The sequence below is a fragment of the Girardinichthys multiradiatus genome, chromosome 8 (assembly GCF_021462225.1).
Source record: "Girardinichthys multiradiatus isolate DD_20200921_A chromosome 8, DD_fGirMul_XY1, whole genome shotgun sequence".
NCBI lineage: Eukaryota > Metazoa > Chordata > Actinopteri > Cyprinodontiformes > Goodeidae > Girardinichthys > Girardinichthys multiradiatus.
Genome location: NC_061801.1, coordinates 4,022,319 through 4,045,371, shown reverse-complemented (window position 1 = coordinate 4,045,371; position 23,053 = coordinate 4,022,319). Strand labels below are relative to the sequence as shown.

The 23,053-nt window shown below is 39.2% G+C and overlaps 1 protein-coding gene across 2 annotated transcripts in view; it reads right to left on the bottom strand.

Annotated features, from left to right (window-relative positions):
- The window catches only part of chd1 (chromodomain helicase DNA binding protein 1), a 159,990-nt gene that overhangs the window by 19,588 nt on the left and 117,349 nt on the right, over positions 1 to 23,053 (bottom strand). The window contains exons 22-31 of one of the 2 annotated variants that reach the window (XM_047372502.1): positions 22,785 to 22,961; positions 14,603 to 14,760; positions 14,477 to 14,518; positions 14,244 to 14,377; positions 9,335 to 9,473; positions 8,300 to 8,450; positions 3,630 to 3,752; positions 3,398 to 3,541; positions 3,077 to 3,310; positions 2,830 to 2,961 (exon numbers count right to left, since the gene is read on the bottom strand). In XM_047372502.1, coding sequence (XP_047228458.1) covers positions 2,830 to 2,961; positions 3,077 to 3,310; positions 3,398 to 3,541; positions 3,630 to 3,752; positions 8,300 to 8,450; positions 9,335 to 9,473; positions 14,244 to 14,377; positions 14,477 to 14,518; positions 14,603 to 14,760; positions 22,785 to 22,961 — 1,434 coding nt within the window. The remainder of the gene's footprint in view (positions 1 to 2,829; positions 2,962 to 3,076; positions 3,311 to 3,397; positions 3,542 to 3,629; positions 3,753 to 8,299; positions 8,451 to 9,334; positions 9,474 to 14,243; positions 14,378 to 14,476; positions 14,519 to 14,602; positions 14,761 to 22,784; positions 22,962 to 23,053) is intronic. The other variant, XM_047372503.1, reaches the window with a different exon arrangement.

The window sequence follows — 23,053 nt, the reverse complement described above, 5'->3', positions numbered from 1 at the left end:
ATGAGAGCAAATAGAGTTAGTCACAGTAGAAACTCAGCCAGTAGCTATGTCTATGAGAGACGAGGTTAAACAATGAAAGACATGGCCAAGTGTATCATCTGTGAGCATTAAGAGGTTGGCAGCAGCAACTTGGCTGATGCTCCCCTCCATGAAGGTGCCACAGCTAAAAACAGAGCCAGGTCAGATGTAGCTTCTAGAAAGAGAAAAAACAGAGAGGGAATATAGAGTTAAAAGTTGAAATAACAGCAAATAACAACAAATTGCAGAGTGATATGATAGTATAGCAGAGAGAGTGAAAGTGGTCATTATGTCCTCCAGCAGCCTAAGCCTATAGCAGCATAAATACAGAGATAGCTCAGGATAAACTAAGCCACTCTAACTATAAGCTTTATCAAAAAGGAAAGTTTGAAGCCTAGCCTTAAAAGTAGACAGGGTGCCTGCCTCACAGACTAAAACTGGGAGCTGGTTCCACAGGAGAGGAGCCTGATAACTAAAGGATCTGCCTCCCATTCTACTTCTAGAGACTCTAGGAACCATCAGTAAACCTGCAGTTTGAGAACGAAGTGCTCCGTTAGAAATGTATGGAACAATCAGATCTCTGATGTATGATGGAGCTAGATCATTAAGGGCTTTATATGTGAGGAGGAGAATTTTAAATTCTATTCTGGATTTAACAGGGAGCCAATGAAGGGAAGCTAAAATAGGAGAAATATGATCTCCCTTTTTTATTGTATTATTTAACAGAACTATTGATGCAGCATTTTAGATCAGCTGAAGGCTTTTAACTGCATAGTCCAGCCTTGAAATAACAAATACACATAAATCTGAGTGACCTGACATTCTTAATTCATAGGGTCCTATATGAAGTTGATACACCCTTTGCATCCATTACAGCTTCAGTTCTTCTGGTAAGGCTGTTCCCAAGGTTTAGGAGCGTGTTCATGGGAGCTTTTGACCATTGTTCCAGAAGCACAATTTTGAGCTCATAGACTGATGTTAGACGAGAAGGCCTGGCTCTCAGTCTCCACTCTAATTCGTCCCAAAGGTGTTCTATCACTGACAGTTGATGGTGGAATCTTTAGGAGCAAGGAAATTTGACGACTAGACTTGTTGCACAGGTGGCATCCAATCAAAATGCCAAGCTGGAATTCACTGAGCTCCTGAGAGCAACCCATTCATTCAAAAATGACTTAAACACTTAATTTCAATTATTTGGATGGGAAAAAGAATACTTTTGGCAATATAGTGCAGCTTCAACTTGGCTGTGCCAGAAACACCTCTGGGATTCTCAGTGATGACTGGGTCTTAATGGATTTTAACAGAACATTCTGGGTGTTTGGAACATTTAAAAAAGGAAGTTAACAGACCAAGGAGAAACCAAATGAAGAGTTGCATGTGGAAATGACAGCTGTCACATTTTGGAATCTATGTTTTATTAATAGAGTTCTTACACCATGGTTGCAGAGGGATTTTGTGGACAACATTTGACAGAGACCTGGCCACCCCAGCTCCACCTTACAGAGGGGATCTTTATCTGTTCTTCTCAGTCAACAGTGCAACTATCACTGAGTAAATGTTTTACTCACTGAGTGACTTTAAAAGCAAAGACCGAAAGAGTAAAGCACCTTTCTGATTAAAGTGAAAACATCAGTTTATCTGATAAATGTGTGAATTAACAAAAATACTGTTAGAACAGTTGTTAGCAGAGGAGATAAACTAGGGTAGAAAAAGTACATTGTGGCTCAGAGGTGTTTGAGTGTGTTGAGCACAGGTATCAAAGGTCCAGTCCTCGAGGACTGGTGTTCTGCAATTTTCAGATGTGGTTGTGCTTCAACACACCTGAATCAAACAAGTATGTCATTAGCTTGGGAACTTGATTGCATACAGAGGATGCAATTAGGCTATATGTTTTAGGTGTGCTGGACCAGGAACACATCTAAAAGTTAAAGGACACCGGCCTCCAGGACTGGAGTTTGACATCCCTGGTGTAGAGGGATACAAAAGAAGTGTATAATAAATACATACATGTATAATTGCACAATGAGTGTCCTGAACAGGTTTTGCATGATATACTCAGCAGGAAATTAACAGAATGCACATACAAATAATTACTTTTCCTCCATGTTTATCAAGGTTATCAGACTAATTTTATTGTCTTTTATGTCTTGCACCATACTCTCTCTCTCTCTTTGTGTTGCACAGCAAATTTTCGTACACCTAACTGACCGAGACTTCTACTCATATCCTCCTCAACTACTTCAGCAGGCTTCTTTGACCCTTGGCAACCAGAGCCCAGGGTCATCTGACTGCTTCTCCTAGGTCATCACACTAAGAGTCACAGTCGAGGACAACTTCAAGGGATCACCAAGAGAATGCAGATCGACTAGGACTGAAGGTTGTTAGTAAAAAGAAATTTGTGTATTGATTGGCTGCTAATACTCATTATCTTCACATTGTTGCACAAAACTTTCAAAATCCAACTGTGACTCCAACAGCTCCATACAGGGTTTTACTATTGAGTCTGCCATGCACTTTCCTGTAACGTTGGCCATTTATATAGGCACTTTAGAATATGTCAAAATAATATAGTTTATCAACCCCAAAATATTAAGATATTACTGTGCAACCATAGCAACTTGTCCTATTTTCAAGATCCAATTTAAAATGTATTTCTTGTTTTTAAAAGCCTTAATGGTTTGACGTACAAGAAACAGTACATTACATTAAGTCAAATTTGCTGTCCCATCCTCTTGTGTCAACACATGCTGGCTCCTTCACTTAGTGTGTATATGATGTGCTTAAATAAGACTGAAGCACTGATCAACATACCACACTGAAGGTTCTTTGGTCCAGTTCCTCAGACTCCTCACATCCTTGCATATTGTCTGCACTAGATGTCTTCTGGACTGATAAGTTTAAGGCTTTCTTTGTTCGTTCTCGTGCCTCAGTCTTTATTTCAATCTGATAAAAAGAATTTGGAATAAAAGTTTGAGACAATTTTATGTTTGCTATATTAAATAATGGTCTTATATTCAATGACAAGTCTTTGTTTTGTCTGTGGAAAACATTTCCTCACCTTTTCCCCAGCCTCCTCCTGCTTCTGAATTGGCTCAAAAACTTTAATTTCCCTCCTCTCTTTTGACTCCTTTGTCTCTTTGATGTCACAGCTTTCATCCTTCTCTTTTTTCTCCTCTTTTTCTTCACCATTTCTTTCAGATGAAGAAGCATTGAGCTCATGCTCATCATAATCGTACTTTCCCTTCAACTTATCTCCAACACGTTTGCCTGGAACCTTCTCTGCTACCATCTTCTGAAACGGAAATTTATGTTACTATATCCATAAAAGAAACAACAAGGCATTAAATAAAAAAAACAGGCAAATAGGATTCAAGTTTACCTGTTCGACATCCATCTCATTCTCATCATCGGACCTCTTGTCTGATGCCAGATCTGAAGATGGGCTTTTCATCAGATCATCCCCCTTTACGGACTTGAGCGTTTTGCTGATTTTTCTTCTGGGCTTCCTCTTCCGTGAATTTGCCTAGGAATACACAAAACAGTTAATTGAAGATCCAAACGGTTCAACAGGTCTTACTTTGAAATAATATATTGATGAATATGAGACCCACTGTTCCACTTTGTTTCTGTGCTTCTTTTTTGGCCAGGTCCTTGCTCAGTAATTTGATGAGGTAGTCTGCTCTGGCTTGGAGCTGCTTGGCCTGTGGTTTCTTGTCAGGATCATCTGGTAGCAGCTGAATATAATTATACGTTATATTTCCAGCAACACAATGAACACAAACACCATGTTATACACTGCATATATACACTCACCGGCCACTTTATTAGGTACACCTTGCTAGTACCGAGATGGACCCTTTTTGCCTTCAGAACTGCCTTAATCCTTTGTGGCATAGATTCAAGAAGGTACTGGAAACATTCCACAGAGAGTTTGGTCCATATTGACATGATAGCATCACACAGATGCTGCAGATTTGTCGGCTGCACATCCATGATGCGAATCTCCTATTCCACCACATCCCAAAGCTGCTCTATTGGATTGAAATCTGGTGACTGTGGAAGCCATTTGAGTCCAGTGAACTCTTTGTCATGTTCAGGAAAACAGTATGAGATGATTCATGCTTTATGACATGGCGCTTTATCCTGCTGGAAGTAACCATCAGAAGATGGGTACACTGTGGTCATAAAGGGATGGACATGGTCAGCAACAATGCTCAGGTAGGCTGTGGCGTTGACACGATGCTCAATTGGTACTAAGGGGCCCAAAGTGTGCCAAGAAAAAATCCCCCACACCATTACAACACCACCAGTCTGAACCATTGATACAAGGCAGGATGGATCCATGCTTTCATGTTGTTGATGCCAAATTCTGACCCTACCATCTGAATGTCGCAGCAGAAATCGAGACTCATCAGACTAGGCAACGCTTTTCCAATCCTCTATTGTCCAATTTTGGTGAGCCTGTGTGAATTGTAGCCTCAGTTTCCTGTTCTTAGCTGACAGGAGTGGCACCCGGTGTGGTCTTCTGCTGCTGTAGCCCATCCACCTCAAGGTTCGACGTGTTCAGAGGTGCTCTTCTGCCTGCCTCGGTTGTAACAAGTGGTTAATTGAGTTACAGTTGCCTTTCTATCAGCTCGAACCAGTCTGGCCATTCTCCTCTGGCATCAACAAGGCATTTGTGCCCACAGAACTGCCGCTCACTGGATATACTCCTTTTCGGACCATTCTCTGTAAACCCTAGAGATGGTAGTGTGTGAAAATCCCAGCAGATCAGCAGTTTCTGAAATACTCAGACCAGCCCGTCTGGCACCAACAACCACGCCACGTTCAAAGTCACTTAAATCACCTTTCTTCCCCATTCTGATGCTCGGTTTGAACTGCAGCAGATCGTCTTGACCATGTCTACATGCCTAAATGCATCGAGTTGCTGCCATGTGATTGACTGATTAGAAATTTGCGTTAACGAGCATTTGGACAGGTGTACTTAATAAAGTGGCCGGTGAGTGTATACACATATACATACATACACATACATAAATACGCACACACACATCGCAGCGGGTAGTACTGTGTTTAGATCACTTTTTCTGTGCCCTTCCTATTATTTAAATTTAAAAAGAAATGACTAGGCGTCAATTTTTTTCCTTCCATTTTTAGACTACGAGTCTATAGGACATGTGGTGACAGCAGAAAGGAAAATTTCCCTTTTACAGGAAAAAACTGCCAGCAGAACCTGGCTTAGTGTGAGCAGCCATCTCCATGACCGACTGAATAAAATTGAAATCCTAAATACTACTACTAAGAAAATAAATACTACTCAAGCGACTAGAAGAATAAAATCTTTAAATGTGGTTTACTGAAGATATCTCTTCAATGACTGCATCAATAAATGACCTAACTTGTAATTATAGATTAATTTAGTCTTACAGAATCTTGCTGCAGTAACAGGTTTATGTTATAAGCATACATCAGTCAACTCCCAATTTTTCAGCTGATTATCCTTGATAGTAAATAATTCTCAGTGCAAAATTCATTACATATGACCACAGTATTCTCTTAGAAAGGCTCAAATATGATTGGCTCAATGGAATGGCACTAAACCAGTTTGAATGTCCTTTGTCAGATTCCAGTTTGTTCATCTTAATGATAAATCTTCACGCTCCAGGGTTACGTGTGGAGTACCACAGTATTCAGTTCCTGTCCCAGTTTTCTTTACTATATTTATTTTTCCACTTAAAATTAACAGACAGCATGGCATAAAATTCCACAATTATGGTAATTCAATTCAAATTCCTTTCAAAAATACTTTATTCATCCCAGCCTCTGACTGAAGACACTCTGTTGTTGTAGGACAGTCTCATGAAGAGGATGCTCAGGGTTCTCCATAATGTTCTTCATTTTATTAAGATTCCTTTTTTTGCACAATGATCTCCAGAGGTTCCAGAGGAGTCCCCAGAACAGAGCCAGCCTTCTTCATCAGCTTGTTGAGCTTTTTTAAGTCCCTGGCTCTGATGCTGCTTCCCCAGCAGATGATGGCAGAAGAGATCACACTCTCCACAACAGACTTATAGAAGATATGCAGCATCTTGCTGCAAACACCAAAGGACCTAAGCTTCCTGAAGAAGTACAGTCTGCTCTGTCCCTTCTTGTAGATGGCTTCACAGTTGCATCCTGTTTCTCTTAAAATCTATAACCATCTCCTTTGTTTTAGTCATGTTCAAGATGAGATGATTGTTTCCACACCATGCTACAAAGCGGTCCACCACCTTCCTGTACTCAGCTTCTTGTCCATCTCTGATCCACCCCACAACTGCAGAATCATCTGCAGTATTTCTGCAGATGACAGAAATCTGTCTTGTACTGGAAGTCTGAGGTGTACAGAGTGAAGAGGAATGGTGAGAGTACAGTCCCCTGTGGTGCTCCTGTGCTGCAGACTACCTGGTTGGGCTCATAAGCCTTCAGTCTCACAAACTATGGTCTGTTTGTCAGGTAGTCTTTGATCCAGGAGATTGTTGAGGCCTCCACCTGAGTCTTCTGGAGTTTCTGACAAAGCAAATCAGGTTGAATTGTGTTAATAAATTCACTGGAGAAATCAAAGAACATGATCCTCATGGTGCTGCTGGCTTTGTCCAGATGACAGTGGGTTTGTTAAAGCAGGTGTATGATGGCATCTTTAACTCCAACTTCCCAACAATAAGCAAAATGAAGGGGGCTCTGATGGTTCATTGTTTGCTTACTCAGGTGGGCCAACAGGAGTCTCTCTAGGACCTTCATGTGGGATGTTGGTGCAACAAGTCTATAGTCATTGAGGACTGATGGGTGAATTTTCTTTGGTACCGGAACAAGACAGGAGGTTGTCCACAACACTGGAACCCTCTTCTGGGCCAGGCTAATAATGAACAGGTGCTGCAGAATCCCACAGAGTTGCTCTGCACAACCCTTCAGGACTCTAGGGCTGACACGATCTGGACCTGCAGCCTTGTTCCGGTTCAGTCTTTCCAGTTGCATCTTTCACCTGACTTCTTGAGACACACAGGTTGAAGGGGGAGACAAAGGGAAAATCAGCATCTTCCAGACATCCATCGGTCTGATCATCTTTCTGTTTGAAGCCTGTGGTCTTCTTCATCCCTGACGACACATCTCTGATATTGTTTTGCTGGAGCTTGCTCTCGAGGTTCTTCTTGTACCCCTTCTTCCTGTGTCCTGTGTCTTGACTTAAAGTTACTTCTGTATACTTCTCAATAATTATCTGTCTCCCTCTCTGAAGGCTCTTTTTTTCTTGTTAAGCAGGTCCTTCAGGTCACTGGTGATCCAGGGTTTGTTATTGGGGAAGCATCTCACCGTTCTGGTGGGGATGATGTTATCCACACAGAAGTTTATACAGTTGGTAATGAGACTCAGCTATATTTATCCATAAATCCTTATGAATCCAAATAGTTAGGGAGACTTCAGGCCTGTCTTTCGTAAACTAAAAACCTGGACAACTTAAAGTTTTCTGCTTTCAGATTCAGATAATATAGAACCTGTCATTTTTGGATCAGAACCTTTAAAAAATGAATTGCTTATGTAATCACTAGGGGTGTAATGGTACACAAAAATCACAATTCGGTATGTTTCTGGTCTCTCCAGTCAAAGAAATTATATTAAATTATGACTTTTTTACTTCGGTCAAATTCTTTTTTTTAAGATTTTTTTTCCCCACTAGTGGCTTTTATGTTACAATAATTAGACAGAAAAAAGGGTGGAGAAAGAAGTGAGACATGCAGCAAATGACCCAAGAACGGGTAATCAAACCAAGGTCAACCACGTCGATTTTATAGTGTTGTGAAACTTAAAAAACAGCAAAGTATAGAACTGACTGTAGATTTGGTTCTTTCATAGCATAAGCAAGCATAGCCAATGCCTGGATAGATACATGGATTTTATATAAATATATCAACTTGAAAATTGTCAATGTTGATGTTTAAAATTGTTGAAATAAGAAAGTGCCCACGAAACGTGTCACCGATGACACAGTTGTCTATGCGGACTTTGCGTTACAGTAGTAACGATTTTTGTCACCCCCACATTATTTAACATTTATCATTTCTGCACAATATCTTGGCCTAGTAGCCTGTCAAGGCCAAGTAAAAGCAATTTTAGGTTAGTTTTACAACAACAGATGATTTTATAAGTGAGCTAATGTTCATTCAGTGGAAGAGCTTGGTGCTATTACACCTCCATAAAAAGGCTGGAATAATTGTTTACGTAATGAGCATACATTCAGAGGTTGTGAACTTACCTTGTGTGTGAGATTTAGGTCTGGGTCCATCTTGATCATCTCCCAGCTGCCATAACCATATTCATAAATTCCAATGAGAAGACTTGAATCATCCTCCTTCCCCCACTCAATGTCAAAGTGTGCTGCCTTTGAGTGACATGGAATCATGTACCTACATAATTACAAAAAGTTAATATCTAGACATAAAAACGTACTTGTCCATAAAACAATATTACCCTGGTGGTGGAGAATTTATGCAAGAACTATATTATCCTTTATTAGAAATCCGAATAGGACGGTCACATGATTAAAAATAATACATTTAAAACACAGTTGAGTTGATTTATTACATGGAACTTTATTAATTAAAAATTCTATTTTCTTTTGAAGCAGGCCATATAAAGAGATTACCATTACCTAGCTCAGTGTGTTTCAATATTATTAGGTAAAAAGTGTCATAAAAGGAGAAGTTGAAAAATTTCAAGCCAGAATAACAAGCATGTGGTGAAAGATAGATTTAGAATGTGTACATTTTAATTAACACCGTCATCATTTCAAAAGGAACATTTCAAACAAAATCATCAACATAAGAAGACCTTCTAGGAACCTATGATGGAATTATTTTTGCTTGTACTTTTTTCTATTATTAGATGGTTTTTATGTATTAATGAATTTTTACATCTAACTGCCTGAGTACATGGACCCTAGGACAAACTGGAGGATTTAAGGATGTGCTAATCAAATTATTAAGGGTGTATTCATACCAGGAATGTCCTTTAGTCCGCTTGTTTGGCCCGGACAAAAGCGGAGTTTATTTTTTTTTGTTTGGTGCAGTTTGCTTATACATTGTAGTTTTTACAAGTGAACTATTATTTGTAAACAAAGCCACGCGGGTGATGTTCATTGTTCCCATTGAACAGAAATGATGGGGGCAGGACACAGCACAAACCCGGAAATTTAGGAAAACAACTGTAGACGTGCTGCGTGCAGCAACTCTGTTCTGCATATTTGTACAGTTATTACAGCTACCACACAACATAACCTAAGAAACCTTACTTTTTTCTCTCTTCAGGATCAGCAGGGATGGCCTTGTGAAGGGGAGCCAGTTCTTCTTCGTGGGAGATAACAAGCTTGGCATTAACTTGGACTCCAGAGATCCTAAATGTGGGACCTTTTACTTTTCCTCGTCTGCCACCTAATCATTATCCAATAATAATAAGAAAAAATCCATTTCATTTTTAATTGATTACATGAAGCTACATTGCAGGAGAAAGAAAAACAAAGAAAAAAACACCAAACAAATCTAGTGCTGCCCTCTAATAAGTTATTGCACAATGAATATACATTCACACATTTTATTTTTAAGTTAATGAGTGTCAGGGTTAAAAGGTCTGCCAGTATCTAAAAAGGCGCGAATGTGAGCAGCAGCTTTTAGCTATTTGAAAGGCTGTGTAAGAGGTGATCTCTCCCTTTCTTGGGTTCACAGCACCAAATGCATAAATGCTTCACTGCCCTCTTGAAATCGGACCTGTAGCTCTGTCCTCTGCTCAGACCAGAGGATAATGTTGCAAAGTCTAGATTGCTGGTAATGTATCACACATACATAGCAATACACTTGTCTACTTTCCTGTAGGTACATGGCTATCTTAGTGAGCCCTCTATTCTCAGAAATAAAAGCCTCCTTGCAGTACTGAAAAAGCAACATGTCTCGCTTTCCAGCCCTGTCCAGAGCAGCACACAAGTACCTTTTAGCTCCATGTACATGCACAGGAGCACCACAGGGGACTGTACTCTCACCATTCCTTTTCACTCTGTACACCTCAGACTTCCAGTACAAGACAGACTCCTGTCATCTGCAGAAATACTCGGATGATTCTGCAGTTGTGGGGTGGATCAGAGATGGACAAGAAGCTGAGTACAGGAAGGTGGTGGACCGCTTTGTGGCATGGTGTGGAAACAATCATCTCATTTTGAACTTGACTAAAACAAAGGAGATGATTGTAGATTTTAAGAGAAACAGGAATAAGTCAAAAACTATTTCTATCATGGGAGAAGAAGTGGAGGTGGTGGAGGAGTATAAATACCTCGGTGTTCACCTGGACAACAGACTAGAGTGGAGATGCAACTGTGAAGCCATCTACAAGAAGGGACAGAGCAGACTGTACTTCTTGAGGAAGCTTAGGTCCTTTATATCTTCTATAAGTCTGTTGTGGAAAGTGTGATCTCTTCTACCTTCATCTGCTGGGGAAGCAGCATCAGAGCCAGGGACTTAAAAAAGCTCAACAAGCTGATAAAAAATGCTGGCTCTGTTCTGGGGACTCCTCTGGAACCTCTAGAGATCATTGTGGAAAGACGGATTCTTCATAAAATGAAGAACATTATGGAGAACCCTGAGCATCCTCTTCATGAGACTGTCCTACAACAACAGAGTGTCTTCAGTCAGAGGCTTCTTCAGATCAGCTGTAAGACGGAGCGCTACAGGAGATCCTTCCTGCCCACAGCTATCAGCATCTACAACGGCTCTTTGAGGAAACCCTCATAATGAGCTACAACAACATTTAATTTCCCTTTGGGATTAATAAAGTATTTTTGAATTGAATTGAATGTAGAAGTGTGGACTCTGAACCTCTGTTTTCAACTGCATCGCATATTGTTGGTGAAAAAGGAAACAGCATCCAGTGTGAGAAAGCAGAAATGCTTCTGTTTGTCAAAAAATATTCTCCTTTTGCTAATGAAGAAAGTCTAGACTATAACCCCCAGTGTCAGGTGTTTCAGTGTTTGGGACACTTACTTTCAGAGGAAGCTTTATGTTGGGAAATAAATAAAGACTACCATGTCTTTTTCATTAAAGTTATGTCCCAGTTCAAATACTTTAGTTTAACAATGTTATAGCTGGAACTTGAAAATGATTTGTTGTTGTTTATGTTTGCCAGCATGTGAAAACATTGTTTCTGTGTTGGCACATTTACTTTCTTGAATATTTACTAATTACAATGCAAGTAGGAAAATGCACTGATAGGATAATCTTTTATATTTTTGATTCAACATTTTTCACAGACTTGAATTTAAATGGAGTAGACTTGTGCCTAAAACATGTTTTCCAATTTAACAAATGTCTGGTTGCCATGAATACCACCAAGTTGGATCATTTGACCATGTCCAGCTGTTTTGGATATTATTTAGAGTCATGTCGGTTTTGTCGGTTGAGGAAGTTAACTTGTACTTCAGTGTGGTTACACACTTGTTACAATTTGTAACAGTTACTAAAAACTAACACTGTTGGTTACTTGTGTTTTATATTGGCCAACAATCCTATTTGGAATGTATGCTTTTTAAAAATAAAGCAAGAAATAAATAAAAAAGTTCAGTTGCATAATTTTCAGTCTGTACAAAACGTTATCTCAGAAACGTGGCGTGCATATATATACATATATATACATATACACATACATATATACATATATATATACATATACACATACATACATATACATACATATACATATATATATATATGTGTGTGTGTGTGTATATATATATATACAGTACAGACCAAAAGTTTGGATACGCCTTCTCATTCAAAGAGTTGTCTTTATTTTCATGACTATGAATATTGTAGCTTCACACTGAAGGCATCAAAACTATGAATTAACACATGTGGAATTATATACTGAACAATAAGGTGTGAAACAACTGAAAATATGTCTTTATATTCTAGGTTCTTCAAAGTAGCCACCTTTTGCTTTGATTACAGCTCCGCACACTCTTGGCATTCTGTTGATGAGCTTCAAGAGGTAGTCACCTGAAATTGTTTTCCAACAGTCTTGAAGGAGTTCCCAGAGATGCTTAGCACTTGTTGGCCCGTTTGCCTTCACTCTGCAGTCCAGCTCACCCCAAACCATCTCGATTGGGTTCAGGTCCGGTAACTGTGGAGGCCAGGTCATCTGGCGCAGCACCCCATCACTCTCCTTCTTGGTCAAATACCCCTTACACAGCCTGGAGGTGTGTTTGGGGTCATTGTCCTGTTGAAAAATAAATGATGGTCCAACTAAACGCAAACCGGATGGAATAGCATGCTGCTGCAAGATGCTGTGGTAGCCATGCTGGTTCATTATGCCTTCAATTTTGAATAAATCCCCAACAGTGTCACCAGCAAAGCACCCCCACACCATCACACCTCCTCTTTCATGCTTCACGATGGAAACCAGGCATGTAGAGTCCATTCGTTCACCTCTTCTGCGCTGCACAAAGACACGGTGGTTGGAACCAAAGATCTCAAACTTAGACTCATCAGACCAACGCACACTTTTCCCCCTTCTAATGTCCATTCCTTGTGTTCTTTAGCCCAAACAAGTCTCTTCTGCGTGTTGCCGGTCCTCAGCAGTGGTTTCCTAGCAGCTATTTTACCATGAAGGCCTGATTCACACAGTCTCCTCTTAACAGTTGTTCTAGAGATGTATCTGCTGCTAGAACTCTGTGTGGCATTGCCCTGTTCTCTAATCTGAGCTGCTGTTAACCTGCGATTTCTGTGGCTGGTGACTCGGATGAACTTATCGTCCGCAGCAGAGGTGACTCTTGGTCTTCCTGTCCTGGGGCAGTTCTCACGTGAGCCAGTTTCTTTGTAGCGCTTGATGGTTTATGTGACTGCACTTGGGGACACTTTCAAAGTTTTCCCAATTCATTTCTTAAAGTAATGATGGCCAGTCGCTTTTCTTTACTTAGCTGCTTTTTTCTTGCCATAATACAAATTCTAACATTCTATTCAGTAGGACTATCAGCTGTGTACTGTATCCACCTCCTGCACAACACAACTGATGTTCCCAACCCCATTTATTAGGCTTGAAATCCCACTTATTGAACCTGACAGGGCACACCTGTGAAGTGAAAACCATTTCAGGTGACTACCTCTTGAAGCTCATCAACAGAATGCCAAGAGTGTGCGGAGCTGTAATCAAAGCAAAAGGTGGCTACTTTGAAGAACCTAGAATATAAAGACATATTTTCAGTTGTTTCACACCTTATTGTTCAGTATATAATTCCACATGTGTTAATTCATAGTTTTGATGCCTTCAGTGTGAAGCTACAATATTCATAGTCATGAAAATAAAGACAACTCTTTGAATGAGAAGGCGTATCCAAACTTTTGGTCTGTCCTGTATGTATGTATGATATATATATATATATATATATATATATATATATATATATATATATACATACATGCATATACACAGCAATGTTAATATCGGATATCGATATTGACCCAAGTTTTCATATTGGTGCATCCCTAATCCAGATTGCTTTATCTGGCCTCCTGCAGCCTTTTCTGGCTCTGCTTTCCCATTTGAGTCTGACAAAAGCTCCAGACCAAGCAGCAGGTTTTCCATCAATGTTGTGTTGTGAGCAGCAGTCAAGGCTGTTGTGTTTGTGTCACATACAAATCACATCGCTTGCTGTTGATGATCCCGCTCACAATGAGATGGTACTCAGTTGTAATAAAAAACGAACGAATGACAAGTGATTCCGGGCTCTACATTATTTCAGCTCTCATCATGATGTTTGCTCTTTTGTTCTTGATAGTGCCCATGATGTTGTCTCTTTCCTCAGCCTCCCTCCTTTCACTTGACACACATTCTTTGGACAGGTGCTAGACTTAGGGCGAGAAACTTCATCCATTGCAGCTTCTATCTCTTTTGACCAAACTATTATACCAGCAAGGTATTTTTTATAATATTTTCATTGCTTTTATAGTCACTAATATAATGCTTTATAGTAATTTATAATCAATGTAATGCATACCAAAAAAAAGGTGAAATTGTAAGTCCATATCATCCATTCTTGGTTATGACACTTTTTTGGCAAAAGAGTTGCTCAATAAACTATTCCAATTTTTTGTTAACAGCTGTTCAAATATCTTTAAATCATTCTCCAACTCCCTGATTCTTAAAAAGAACTGAACAATTACCTGATGTCTTCTCTGGCCCACAAGGGTTTTCACGTAGTGTTCTTACACATCCATTATGAACAGTCTCTGCCAAGCGGTTTAGGTCGTGTTCAGATTTATCAACCAGTTCAGCATCACGAGCAATGGCATCCAACCTGAGTTAAAAAATGAGATGTTAAGCAGACAATGTAACAGATATTAAGGGTTAGGTTTAGTCAGAGCCTTTACAAAAATCAGTACCTGATACAGCCTACCTTTCAAGTGGTCCTCCAAACTTTTTGTAACTCTTCACAAACCTGCCAATAGTCCACAGATATGTCAGTTGGAATATTTGACAACACCCAGATAAAAGAAGAAACAGTAATGCAGCTGATCCTCACCTGCGGATTTCAGCATCTGTAAAACCCTTAATATTTTCCCGTGGAATGGTCCGAGGTCTTCCTCGTTTTTTTGGTCTCTTTCGGTCTGAAGTAGAGTCGCTATCAGAGCCAGAATATCTCCTATTCCTACTCTGCCGTCTCTCCGAGTTAAAGCTTATCTGTCAACACAAACCAGAAAACAATTATCCAGTTGTACTCAAAACCTAAATGTAATATTATAACATCTCCCAGAACAAAAATATGGAAACAAATGTATCCAAATAATCAAATTAAAATGTATTAAGAAAATGCTTTTTCATTTTCAAAATTAATCTGCATTTTGTGACTCATAAATAAAATTAAAAATAAATCATTCAAACTGCGTTTTCATTTCCTTCTTCATGTGTATCACAACTAAAGAAATAACTAAGAGCAAAAATGCATTATCGTTACACAATTCCTAGCGGCACAGGAGTGACGTCAGTGGCAACTCTTCTTCTCCTGCACCAGACGGCACCAATATGCATCTTGTACCTTAGGTGGCGGAGACTGCACGCAACATAGCGCTCCCTCATACCATCGCACAATCCTTGTGCTTGTGACTGATTTTGTGAGAAGCATGTGTCTGCAGTCTCGAAGACCGCAGTTTCTGACCAGCAGTTCTAGATCTCTTCCGCAACAGCGCCATCTATTTCCTTGTCCAAGTCAACATAGATGGCGAATGGAAAGTATTAAACGTGAATCAAATTGCTTATTTAATACCATCAAACTATTGTCGTACACACACACACACACACATACATATATATACATACATACATACATACACACACATATATACATACATACATACACACACATATATACACATACACACATACATACATATACACACACCTACACACACACACACACACACACACACATACATACATACATATACACACACACATACATACATATACATATATATACATACATATACATATATATATATACATATACATATATATATATACATATATATATATATATATATATATATACACACACATACATATATACATACATACATACATACGTACAGGGGTTGGACAATGAAACTGAAACACCTGGTTTTAGACCACAATAATTTATTAGTATGGTGTAGGGCCAATACAGCATCAATTCGTCTTGGGAATGACATGTACAAGTCCTGCACAGTGGTCAGAGGGATATTAAGCCATTCTTCTTGCAGGATAGTGGCCAGGTCACTACGTGATACTGGGGGAGGAAAACGTTTCCTGACTCGCTCCTACAAAACACCACCAAAGTAGCGCAATAATATTTAGATCTGGTGACTGTGTAGGCCATGGGAGATGTTCAACTTCACTTTCATGTTCATCAAACCAATCTTTCACCAGTCTTGCTGTGTGTATTGGTGCATTGTCATCCTGATACACGGCACCGCCTTCAGGGTACAATGTTTGAACCATTGGATGCACATGGTCCTCAAGAATGGTTCGGTAGTCCTTGGCAGTGACGTGCCCATCTAGCACAAGTATTGAGCCAAGGGAATGCCATGATATGGCAGCCCAAACCATCACTGATCCACCCCCATGCTTCACTCTGGGCATGCAACAGTCAGGGTGGTACGCTTCTTTGGGGCTTCTCCACACCGTAACTCTCCCGGATGTGGGGAAAACAGAAAAGATGGACTCATCAGAGAACAATACATGTTTCACATTGTCCACAGCCCAAGATTTGCGCTCCTTGCACCATTGAAACTGACGTTTGGCATTGGCATGAGTGACCAAAGGTTTGACTATAGCAGCCCGGCCGTGTATATTGACCCTGTGGAGCTCCCGACGGACAGTTCTGGTGGAAACAGGAGAGTTGAGGTGCACATTTAATTCTGCCGTGATTTGGGCAGCCGTTTACTTATGTTTTTTGGATACAATCAGGTTAGCACCCGAACATCCCTTTCAGACAGCTTCCTCTTGCGTCCATAGTTAATCCTGTTGGACGTGGTTCATCCTTCTTGGTGGTATGCTAACATTACCCTGGATACTGTGGCTCTTGTTACATCACAAAGACTTGCTGTCTTGGTCACAGATGCGCCAGCAAGACGTGCACCAGCAACTTATCCTCTTTTGAACCCTGGTATGTCACCCATAATGTTATGTGCATTTCAATATTTTGAGCAAAACTGTGCTCTTACCCTGCTAATTGAACCTTCACACTCTGCTCTTACTGGTGCAATGTGCAATCAATGAAGACTGGCTACCAGGCTGGTCCAATTTAGCCATGAAACATCCCACACTAAAATGACAGGTGTTTCAGTTTCATTGTCCAACCCCTGTATATACATATATACACACACACACACATATATATATACATATATATATATACATACATATATATATATATATATATATGTGAATATATAATTAGTCTCTCGCTTTTTCAGTTGCATATAGCTGTCCAGAACTGAAAAACCTTGCCCATATTGGACAGATGCAGGACCTGCTGTACAAACTTTTACTGTTCCTTTTGCAGCTCAACTTTATTTAATCCCACACAGTAAGGTCTGAACAGCAGCTGGTCATAAATAAGTAAGAAGACCAGAAATTGTTGAACTTCAGTTTTAAGCTAGTGTATTTAATGTTTTGAGGCACCCAGCAAACGTCATTTGCATTTTACATTTTGCTTTTAAAAAGGAAGTCTGATGGCTGCAGGAATGAAGGATCTTCAAAATCTCTCTGTCCTGCATTGAACTGAGAGGAGCTGTCCACCACCATGTTCTGATCCATCAAGGTGCCATGAAGCCGATGACCTGAGATTGCTCAATCTCTCAATCACCTCCCTCTGAATCCATCAGGGACACATGTCTGAAGTCATGTTTGAATTTCATGAAGTTATATGATATGACTACATGCAATAGATGTGTATACATGTATTATAATAGAAGTGTCCACATTTATTATTAAAATTGTTTGCTGAATTTCCGGGCATGAAAACGAAACTCTTTAGTTGTGTTACAAAAGGGGCAGTCTTGAAGAAGAAAATGAAATGTTAAACGTTATTTTATTAATAATTTTAATTAATTCACAAATTGAGCAGTGAAATTCACCAAACATAAAATACCATGCAACAATATTCTGAGATGTCTTGCTTCTTCTGAACAGCTTTTGTTTGCAATCTTTGAAGGCAATATTTGCCAATAGTTTTCCAAGGTTTCTGAAGGTTTTTCAGGAATCTTGGTTTTAGTTTTAACTAGCAGCCCTGACAGATAAACAGTATCTGATAGCAATGTTTTTAAGAAAAAGGAAGAATTCCAGTAAAGACTTGACACAACCAAAGAGATGCATTTTACTCTATTCTTGTGCATAAATTGTTTCAGGTAATCGATCTTTGTTGCCAACTACCTTTGATATATTTAGGGAAGTATTTGTTTGAGAATCACTGATCAGTGAGAATGCTCTGATCTGTTTTTCTTTATTAATGTCAGATATTCTGTAAATTTGTCAACACTTAACTAGTCCTGCGTAATTCAACCAATTTCAATAATTCAGGTATGAAAACGTTCAACTTGTTCTGGAGAGTTATGCTATATATTTAGGTAATTTCAGCTATGATGCTCTTTACAAAATTTGGCTTTTTCTGCAGTTTTTTTACTCATTGAAATGAATTGAAAATCTTAATTCTGCAACATTTTGAGAAATGTTTGCACCCTTTCACAGCAAACCACTTCCACATACTTTAAGCTAGAAACTCCATTCAACTTTTAAACAATTCACAACCCACAAGACTGTCTTCAAGTAACTCAGTTTTATGGTATCTGTTATGATTTTTCTAAAATCGTAATTTAAGTTTTACAATTTAATCTAATGACACAACCAACGTCTCCAACAGATAGAGTGATATCTCCGGGGCATCCGAACAACATGCTCTTGCTCTCTCAATTTTCACTCTTTCTACACAAATTATGTATCAAACGTAGGATTGTCTTTCTGGATTCAGAAAATGTCACTCATTGATGTGGGATTCACAGATTTCTGGCAAATTGTCCCAAAGCAACTCAAAGTCAAAATGCCTTCAATTGACCAGATATAGGAATTTGACAAAAACCAGAGCAGGAAACCCTTAAACGGACATGTTTTTAAATCATTGCCTCTCCTAAACCGTTTGATGTAGAGAAATAAGACTAGTACCAATTCATCTTCAGACCTTTGTGGCACTCACAATTCAAGAATGTTTTTGATACGTTTTACCGTTTTGTCTGCCTTAGATTAAAAACATTCAACATGGTTGACTTTTTTACACAGTCACACCTCCTAGACAGATTATTGTAGACACATGGAAATCTCCATGATTGTTCAGCATGGCCTGCTGATACCTACGGTAGCTCTCATAGTTTCTGAGTTAGAGAACTTTGTTAGAGATCAAGTTCAGGCAGTTTTGACTTTTGCTCAATTTTGAACTTGTGTTTGTGCCTTTAATAATACACTGCTCAAAAAAATAAAGGGAACACTCAAATAACACCTCCTAGATCTGAACAAAAGAAATATTCTCATTGAATACTTTGTTCTGTACACACTTGAATGTGCTGACAACAAAATCACACAAAATTCATCAATGGAAATCAAATTTATTAACCAATGGAGGCATGGATTTGGAGTCACACACAAAATTAAAGTGGAAAAACACACTACAGGCTGATCCAGCTTTGATGTAATGTCCTTAAAACAAGTCAAATTGAGGCTCAGTATTGTATGTGGCCTCCACGTGCCTGTATGACCTCCCTACAATGCCTGGGCATGTTCCTGATGAGACGGTGGATGGTCTCCTGAGGGAAAAAGTATTATTTGAGCTTTTGAGATCTTAATCAGCCGCTCCCGGTTGTAAGAAACAACCCCATTGCCATGGCAATGCATCATAACAAATGCCCAAAAGTAGAAAAGTATTACGAAAAATCCTCCCATCTGGACAGCATGAGACGCCAGGGAGGACAGTCGTCCAAAAATAAATAAATAAATAAATCGAATCAATTGTATCCACAACAAGAGGATAAGTTCCCAAAAAAAGAATCAATCAGTATCAAAAGTAACAGAGTTACTCCAACCTGCTCCCACCTTGAGCGGCGCAATTCTAGAATATCAGATCAAAATACGTCAGTCTTGCACTTGGAATTACTAGATTACTGTCTAAGTGATTTCACCAAGTAAGCCAGAAAGTCACTTACCATAAAACACACAGTTTATTAGTCTGGCAAATATGCTGTGCATTGATTATACTTTCTAAGAGAGATCAAAAGGAAGAGTTTAAACAAACAGGACTTGTGTCGCTGGGTAACCCTGGATGAAAAGGATATCAGCTCGTTCCGATCAAATTGCTTTTGTGTACGTTTACTATATGTCTGATATTCTGACAAAAAGAGAAACAAGGGTATACAACTCCACTGACTTTTGAAAGCAGCAGGACTGAAGCTGGCAGTCTAACAAAGACATCAGGGCCCCCAAACAAACAATTGAGCTTGGTAAGCGAGAATAAGAGTTGGTCTTTAGTTTAATTTAGAAGACTTTACAGACAATGTTGTTAATCCCGTCAGTAAAATGAAAAGTAATTTATCTGCTTTGTAATTTTTTTCTTTATCTGAGTGGCTGTCTTTTAGGTTGTGTCCAACTTAATCTTGGTCATTATACAACTCATATTGCTTTAAATATTGATTCGTAAATAAATTTCCCAGCCACATTGGGCTGTATTTATTTAAACCAAAAACACCCACATGTAAACAGTTCTTTCACTAACAAAATGTGGCGTTTGTTTAAAAAGCAGCTCTTTTAAGGACTGCTCACAACAACGGTGTGATGTAGTGGTCAAAAAATAAGTGAGCTCTCATTGTCTTTAGATATTTTTGTGCTGTTTAATGGTGGGTAATTCTGTGCTCTGGTCAGTTTTCAATCTGTTCAGATTATTAGTCACAGTAATAGGCATTTTTCTCAAAATATTGGCCTTGGTTGTTTTTTGCAAGTACATTCACCAAGCTAATCTACTATTTTCACATTGAGGAGCTAAATTTGTAGCACAAGCCTTGTGTTAGCGTCGGGCTGGTAAGAAAAGCACTTCTACTGGATAATGTGGGAAGGCAGCTGTAAGGTTATTTTTTAAATCCTCCTGTTTTTGAAAGAGGCAGAGTCTGAGTCCTGGTTTTACCATTGCATTATAGGGTTGCAGATGAATATGGTGGTTAGGAACCTAATTTTAAACATTGTGAATTATTTTATTTATCAAGGTAAAGTCCGAATATAACAAGAATTTTTAGATTATGTAACCAAGCACTAGATGAGATTCCTTGATACTGAATAAAAATAAGGTGTCATGGAGTTTCGGTTTACGCTATCTGGCATTTTGAATGATTTACTATTTTGTTAAACCATTTTTAGACCAGATAGGCAATCTGAGAACATCTTGTCTGACACATCACATGTGGTTGCATCAGAATATGTTCTTATGAACTCAGGGAGGAGGTTCAGGGTTCCTCTGTGTAAATATAACTGCCTTAAACACTCATTTGTACCACTCTCCATCAGCCTGGTAAATGGATGATTGCCATCCATTAAGTGTATGAAAAGGATGTAATGTATGATTATTTGGCATTTTTTCTTTGAATATATACGGCCCATTACAAGTGATGATGTCTTTCTTTTCCACATTAATGTTATGCACCATTGTGCTTTTTTTTGAACAAAATTGTTTTTCGTTTTTTGTGCTAGTTTTTATTTATTTATTGTTACTGTTTTTGTTTGCAATACTGTCCGTCCTTGTATTGCAGCATTGTCCCCCCTTTTAAGACAAATTTCTCCCACGGGAAACAAGTAAATTATCCTACCTTAACTTTGTTCGGACTAAAACATATAGTTCAAAATGACGGCTACGAATTGACATAACATTGACTGACGTCTAAGGCTCTGTTTACACTACAACAATCCCTCCCCCGTATCTGTTACAAATCTACACAACAAAGTTTTACCGACAATCTCTGTTCACACGGCAACAGCGGACGTGAAGATGGTGTAATTCCACTGGCAGACCAATATTGGCTGCAGTCTACTGTCGCTCCAGGAACTGTACACCTCCAGGACCCTGAAGCGGGCAGGGAAGATTCTGGCTGATCCCTCCCACCCCGGTCACAGACTCTTTGAGACTCTCCCCTCTGGCAGGAGGCTGCGGTCCATCCGGACCAAAACCTCACACCACAAGAACAGTTTTTTCCCATCTGCCACCAGCCTGGTTAACAAAGCCCGGAAACCACCTTGACATTCTCCCTTTCCCCCACACCCCCCCTTTTTTGCTGACAGGACACCTGTAACCTGTAACTCTATGCGTTACATTAACGCTCAGCATGGACTCCTGCTTTACTTGCACTGCCATACTTGCACAATGATCACCTGCACTGTTGTATTGCTCTTGCATCCTACATTTACTCTCACTCACTTAAAACTGTGCACATATATTTATATTATATTGTAGATATGTTTATACTGTTTAATTTGTACTGTATTGCACCGACTACGCCAAAACAAATTCCTTGTATGTCCAAAAACGTACTTGGCAATAAAGCTTTTCTGATTCTGATAGTAGGCAGTGTGTTCTTTGAAACTCAACAACATGTACAGACACTTCCTGCTTATAAAACACTGAAGAACTGTTGTTAGATTCAAAACAGTCACCAGCACAAGAAAGTACACTACATTTCACCAATGCTGTTTATATCTTCGTCTTCTATAGGTTTTAAACTGGTCTGGAGTCATTATGTTGTGTGCGTGCGAATTAATTTCTATTGATTTCAGTCGTACTGCGCATGAGCAAGGGGTTTCCTGTCTACACAACAACAAAGACCAGGATGTTTTCAAATGCTTGCCGTTGCCATGTAAGCAAACAGTAAAAACGCAACTTAACTTTTCAGTTTTCGACAGAAAATATTGCTGCGTAAACAGGAGCCTAAATGAGGTCAACATTTTTCTGCAAAGTTAAGCTCCTGATAAAAACCTAAATGACTGTATTGAACCCAACACCCCTTTCATGCCCTATGAAATTATTTCCTTGGCAAATTTAAACAAATTCATTCAGCCCACAGCATTCACAAAACATTTCTGTCTGTAAATTTAATCCTTTTTACTTTATATTACATTCTAATAACCTTTATCTTTAGTGGTACCTGTTTGGCACAATTCCTCATACGTGGTAGCATGTAAATTTCTTCAAGCTCCTTCTGTCTTTCTTCTTCCTCCATCCTCCTTCTCTGTTCTTCAGGTATTATGTCATCCCAGCTCCTTTGACTTCGCTCAGAATCGAGATCAATATCTTCATCTTCCATCATGGAGAAGTTGGCAACCTGTGAGGCCAAATAAATAATGGAGAAGTTGGCAACAAGTTAGGCCAAAGTGTTCAGGTGCTGGATAGGATGATAACTGCTTTTAAAGTTCT